The 6,689-nt window shown below is 39.7% G+C and overlaps 1 protein-coding gene across 6 annotated transcripts in view; it reads left to right on the top strand.

Annotated features, from left to right (window-relative positions):
* Positions 1-6,689, top strand: part of LOC135099089 (gamma-glutamyl hydrolase-like) — a 38,812-nt gene that overhangs the window by 28,992 nt on the left and 3,131 nt on the right. For all 6 annotated transcript variants that reach the window (XM_064001503.1, XM_064001496.1, XM_064001516.1 and 3 more), the window contains 4 exons: positions 1,934-2,060; positions 3,859-3,909; positions 4,761-4,981; positions 5,430-5,536. In XM_064001503.1, coding sequence (XP_063857573.1) covers positions 1,934-2,060; positions 3,859-3,909; positions 4,761-4,981; positions 5,430-5,536 — 506 coding nt within the window. The remainder of the gene's footprint in view (positions 1-1,933; positions 2,061-3,858; positions 3,910-4,760; positions 4,982-5,429; positions 5,537-6,689) is intronic.

Below are 6,689 nucleotides of genomic sequence, written 5' to 3'. Positions count from 1 at the left end.
AGACAGACACTGCTGAGATGGACTGGACGTGTAAATTCATAGATACGGAATAAATTGGCAGTCCCTTGAAAAGAAAAAAAAAATCCGTTTTCTTTCATTTCGTTTTTCACTTTCCAATCGTTTTTGTCATCTAGAAAAAGACAAATTCAATGCTCTACCTTCCCCTTTTTTATTTTTATTTTTTTCATTCTGTAACCTTGGAAAAAAAAATCAATAAAATAAGACCAGAGGAGCAGTGAAAGAATAAAAGAAAGAAAAAAGAAGAAATAGAGAAGATGCTTGGGTGTAACTCTCTATCTTATTAAAAAAGATTGATGCGCAAAATTGGCGTTAATGAATAAAAGGTTTCTAATTAATGTTTCATGACGAGCTGTCTATCAATACTTTGTGCCCACGCGTCCGTCCTCTCTCTCTCTCTCTCTCTCTCTCTCTCTCTCTCTCTCTCTCTCTCTCTCTCTCTCTCTCTCTCTCTCTCTCTCTCTCTCTCTCTTTATTTCATTATCCTTTATTTGTTACGTCTTTATTTCATTGTTACTCTACACTTCATTTTTTTCATTGTATTTCGTTGTATTTATTTGCTTTATTTTATCGTATTTCTTCGTTTGCATGTGTGTGTGTGTGTGTGTGTGTGTGTGTGTGTGTGTGTGTGTGTGTGTGTGTGTGTGTGTGTGTGTGTGTGTTATTTGTTATTGTTTCTGTTATTGTTGCTATTGCTGTTGCTGTCGCTGTTGCTGTAAATTTTATTTTTCATTTGTTCTTTTGCTTCTGTTTTTTCCAACCTTTTCCCATAGTTTCTTTTGTTTTTACTCTCTCTCTCTCTCTCTCTCTCTCTCTCTCTCTCTCTCTCTCTCTCTCTCTCTCTCTCTCTCTCTCTCTCTCTCTCTCTCTCTCTCTTCCTTCCTCTTCATTACTCGCTCTTGTTTGTTAATTTCTTCAATTTCTTGTTTTCTCTTGGAGTTCCTGTTTCCCATCTCTGCCATTTCTATTTCTTTTTTTTCACGATTTTTGCCTCCTATTCTTTCGTTTTTCTCTCTACCCTCTCTCCCTTTATTATCATTTCTCCTTTCTATTTTAATTTTATCCTCTCTCCTTTCATACTTTTCCATTTTTTCCCTTTTGTGTCTATTTCTGTTCTTTTTTGTTTCCTTGCACCTTCTTTTCCATTCATTAGATTTTTTTTCTCTTTCGTGTGTTTGACAGCTTCTGATTTGTTTGCTTTCAGTCACCTTCCGTATTTTTCTCTTCTTTTTATCTTATTGTTGTTGTTGTTGTTCTTCTCTCTTACCACCATTAATGTTTTTCTTACGCACTCCCTTCTTGATATTTTACATTTTCTTTGCTTCCCATTTTCTTTTCTGATTTTTCACTCGCCCTCTGATGGCAATGTTACGAAACAGAAGGGAGAAAACAAATGAATGTCATGATAAAGTAGCGAAGCACAAATGGATACTGAGAATTTCTTTATCACGTTCCTTATGAAACTCTCTCTCTCTCTCTCTCTCTCTCTCTCTCTCTCTCTCTCTCTCTCTCTCTCTCTCTCTCTCTCTCTCTCTCTCTCTCTCTCTCTCTCTCTCTCTCTCTCTCTCTCTCTCTCTCCTGGAACGAAAGATTATTATTGTCATAGAATCTTGCGCTTTCCATCAACCGTGTTTGTTATACGCCAAATTTAATCAGTCATACGTACATTTATTTCTTCCTGTCTATGTGATTGATTCTTGTCCTTCTTTCCTTATTTCTCTTTAAGCTGCAGCGCGAAATTCATTCATTCAGTCAATCAGTCCTACTTTTACACCTGTCCTCTTGCATGTGATTCTGCAATGCCAAAGTTACGTAATGAATCGTACTCGTAAATTTACATAGATTAATTTCTCATTTCCATGTCACCAGATCTTAACTTACCCAATTCTCTCCCTCGTTCTTCCCGCACCTTCAGGAATACTGTCGCAGGAGCTGAGCAGAAGCATGGACAACGCCCTGCAGCCGCACAACTACTCCTCTTACATCGCCGCCTCCTACGTCAAATTTTACGAGAGTGCTGGAGCCAGAGTAGTGCCTGTGATGTACGTGCTTGGTGGTGATGGTGCTGGTGCTGGTGTGAAGTTCTGATCTCGCTAACTACACGCCTCCTCCCCTCCTGTGCTATTGTTATATCTTCTGCATCTTTTACACCTTCACGTGAGGCTGTTGTGGGTGGGGAAGGGGAGGAAGTTAGGATGATTGGGGGCGAGGTGGGATGGGGAAGTGAGATGGACAAGGACCAGGAAAGGAAATTAGAAGGTTGAAGTTGGGTTTAGGTTGGAGAGGTGGGGGAGAGGGAGAGTGAAGGGGGCAGGGGGGTGTGAGGGGTAATTGGGAGTTGAACGAAGATGGATGGCGGGATGGGGAGTGAGATCAGTGAGGAGTAATGGATGAGGAGGGATTATTATGTGGTACAGAGAGAGAGAGAGAGAGAGAGAGAGAGAGAGAGAGAGAGAGAGAGAGAGAGAGAGAGAGAGAGTGTGTTTCAATTAAGATAACAATAGCGACGTCTTTTGTCTCCTCTTTACACTTAATTTCTTTTTTTCTTCGTCTTCTTTGTCTTCTTCTTTTTTATTATCATTATTATTATTGTTATTATTATTATTATTATTATTATTATTATTATTATTATTATTGTTGTTGTTTTTGTTGTTGTTATTGTTTTCTCTCCTTCCTTTTCTTCATTTTCTTCTCCTTCTCCTCTTCCTCTTTCTTTTCTTTTCCTCTTATGCTCATAAATGGCCGCTCATCCATGCTAGTCTCTTCCACAGGGTTCTCTCTCTCTCTCTCTCTCTCTCTCTCTCTCTCTCTCTCTCTCTCTCTCTCTCTCTCTCTCTCTCTCTCTCTCTCTCTCTCTCTCTCTCTCCAATCTTCTATTTATATATTCGCATTTGCTCCTACTGTGTCTATATTTTCCCATTCTCTCTCTTGCACGTTGTCTTTCCACTGGCATCCTTATCAGGCAGTGTAGGAATAATGGTGATAACGAAGGAAGGCTGCGTAGAAAGGTTATAGGTCAAGTACTAGTATGTTTGAAAAGGTTATGAACGGGAGATAGAGTTCCCCAAAGACTTCCCCCTAAAGATTCTTGCAGATCGTCTTTCCAGCAGTACACTCCTTGAAACACCTAGCTCTTCTGACGCTCTCTTCCCCCTGTAGCACCTTGTTTCCTTCAGCATTTCCACCTCTGTAACATCTTTTCCTGTACGAGTAACACTTTTACGTCTCCTTCTTTGCAGCATTTTTATCCTCAGATGTTACCTTCCCTGCAATGTTATCCTCCCTTAATTACAGCACCTCTTCTGTAGCCCTTTTTCTCTTCGACGTTTCTTCTCCTGCTGTACTCTTTCCACTGCAGCACCTTTCTCTGCAACACATAATCCACGTCAACACCCTCCCACAACACGTTATCCCCTGTAAAATCTTTAGCATACATTTTTTTTACAGCACCATCTTTTTTTGCAACATCCCTTCCTGCAATACCCTTTCCTTGCAACACTTCATCCCCTTATTTTACCACGCTAGCTCCAGCATCCTTTCCCCTGCAACATTTCTTCTTGCAGCACCTCATCCCTTGCAAATTCCTTCCCATACAGCACCTCTTTTTCGCAATGCTCTAGCTCTTACAAGACATCATCCCCTGCAAAACCCTTCTTCTACAGCATCACTTTCCCAATATACTCAAGCTGCAACACCCTATACTCTGCAGTTTTCTTCCCATGCGGCATTTCATTTCTTACGAAGCCTTTTTCCTACAACATCTTTCTCAGTAACACTCCGTAGCTCTAACACCACATTTCTCTTCACTTTTCTCACCAGTGTCTCTCTTTACTCCAACAGGATCAACCAAGAAGATGACTACTACCGCAACATTGCCTCCTCTGTCAATGGGTAAGTTTCATAGGTGCAGTGATGGTCAGTCTTTGATTTGTGTGTCTCACTCATTAATACTCTGTTTTGCTTCTTCCTCACTCTCAAGTACTTTGAATTTCTTACCCTTCTTCTCTATAATGCGCGTTGTGGCTTTATGTTCTTTCCTAAAGGTGGTATTTCACAGGGAGTGTTCCTTGTGTAAAGTTGCCGCTCCTTTCACTAACAAATCAATGTGGGAAAACAAAAAAAAGAATGATGCGAAGGAACGATATGTACTTTTATGAAGGAAGCACTCCTTACTGGCAGCTTTAGTGTCCATCCAAAGGCATTTATCTGCAGTCTCTCCATAATATTAGAAATAACAATAAACTATATCATAAAGAGATATCATTGTGGCTTGAATCATGTGGACTATTTTCTGTTGTCCTTTTCAGTTTTCTTCCTCGGGTTACTTATGTTAGGGTTCACCACAGCAAATTACCCATCACTTTACTTAGTCCTCTGTATCTTCTGTCACACTCATCACCCACATGTATTCCTCCAATGCATCCATAAACCTATTCTTTAGTCTTCCTCCCTCTCAATCTGTTTATCAGCATTTACTAACTTTGCCCGAGTATGTGGTGCTTTGTCTAGGTCACCTCTCGTGCGATTGCCGGCTGGTGTATTGATGGATAGACAAGCAGACCAACTTTACCATCCAATTGCAATTTATCACCCCATGTGGGATTGCCACCCTGGTGTATAAAATAGACAGATGGACTAACTTTTACCTTCCAATTCAAATTTATCCTGTTATATGGATAGATAGACCAACTTTGCCCTTCATTTCAAATTTACCAACTTCCTTTTTATAATCTTCCCTGCAGCATGGTATTCCCTGGAGGATCAGCGTCCATCACCAACTCCAGTGGGTACGGGCGGGCCGGGGAGCTGCTGTATCATCTTCTGCAGGAACAAGACCCGCCAGTGCCGCTGCTCACTACCTGCCTCGGCTTTGAGATGATGATGTACCTGGGAGCCAACAACACCTACCCCCTGACCAAATGCAAAGCCTCCAGCAGGGCCGACCCCCTCTACCTCTTACCAGGTAACTTGTGGAAATAGGGCTGGTTGTTGTGGTAGTAGTAGTGGTAGTAGAAGTAGTAATAGTAGAAGAAAGAGTTGTAATAGTGCTAGTGTTAGTGTCCGTAGTAGTAAAGAGATTAGCTTTTGGGATTTCTTTCCATAATTTACTTTTACCATTGGTATATTGAATGATATTTTTCTCTCATTTTTATGCCCTTGGCCAAATTCTTTTATGCATGGAAAAAAGTAATTAATAGTAGTGATAGCTAGAGTAGTAACAGAAGGAGGAGGAGGAGGAGGAGATAAAACAGTTGTGATAGAAACAGCAGCAGAAACATTTATTTCTTTACAGACAGTCTATACTAACATTGCTTGTTGGTGTGTAATACATGTGTCTTAAGCAGCTTTCTTTAAGTATATACCAACGTAATGCGGACGTGTGTGTATGTTTGTGTGTATGTGTGTTGCAGGCTGGGAATCGTCCAGGTTGCTGGGAGGGGCTCCATCTGATGTACTGGAGACCTTCATCATGACAAACTCCACCAGTAACTTCCACAAGTATTGTGTCCTGCCAGAGGTACTCCAGTAACTTAGTCTCACTCTGCCTGTTTAGCAAAATATACTGACATTTCTTATGCGAGGAGGTCAGTTACTTAGTGCAAATTGCAATATGACATACAAAGAAATTTGATAACACTGAGCATGCGTGTAGTAATACCTTATATATTGAAATTAGACGAAAACATGCATAGTGTGGCCATTGAAAGTGTGCTTCATCAGGGTATATATATATATATATATATATATATATATATATATATATATATATATATATATATATATATATATATATATATATATATATATATATATATATATATATGTCTGTGTGTGTGTGTGTGTGTGTGTGTGTGTGTGTTACAGTCAGGTTGTGAAATTAGCGATTTCATGAAATGTCTACAATCTATAGTCGTTACATGAAATGGCTTTAATTGTTGTTTAGTCATTACATAAAATCCATTTTGTTCCAAGCTCTTTATTTCGTATAAGAAATTGTTATAAAACACTTTTTCTTTCTTTTTTTTCTTTTTTATAAAATCCCGGTATTAACTTTTTTTTTTTTTATAAAAGTACGTCCCATAAAATTTGCTGATGAAATCTGAATTTATGTTTACTTATTTCTGCAATTAAGACTGGTGTGACAACTATTATTACACACCTTGATTTTGTTCTAAAACATTTACACTTGTTTGTGCGGCACTTCTTTGCTTTATTACTGCACGTCATACATTTGATAAATTCTTGACCTCCACTGACTGAACGTCTGAGTGCTTCCCGGAGACACAAACACTCACCCTGACTTACATCGTATGTGATTAGTAGGATTTGTGGGGTGCAGATCGAATTAATTTCCTGAATATTTATTCTTGAGAATTCCATTCTTGACAACTTTTGTGCACAAGTCATTTTCATTGTGGTCAATGATGCCACCAAGATGTTACGGTGGTCTCCCCTACCCCCTATCCACGATTGGAATTGGAACTGTAGCATTATCACCAGTTTTACCATGTGTTCCGCCTGCGACACCTGTGCGTCTCAAGCTCTATTGCGTTGTTCAGTTATACTGCACTGACGAGAAAATACAGGCGACAACGAACTTCGGCATCCAGTATCCTGAAAGACACTCCCTTCTCTATCCTGGCCACCAGAGTGAGGGCGACAGTGATGAG

Source organism: Scylla paramamosain, chromosome 4, assembly GCF_035594125.1.
Source record: "Scylla paramamosain isolate STU-SP2022 chromosome 4, ASM3559412v1, whole genome shotgun sequence".
Classification (NCBI taxonomy): domain Eukaryota; kingdom Metazoa; phylum Arthropoda; class Malacostraca; order Decapoda; family Portunidae; genus Scylla; species Scylla paramamosain.
The sequence above is the reverse complement of the archived record's forward strand: the minus strand, read 5'-3'. Positions and strand labels throughout refer to the sequence as shown.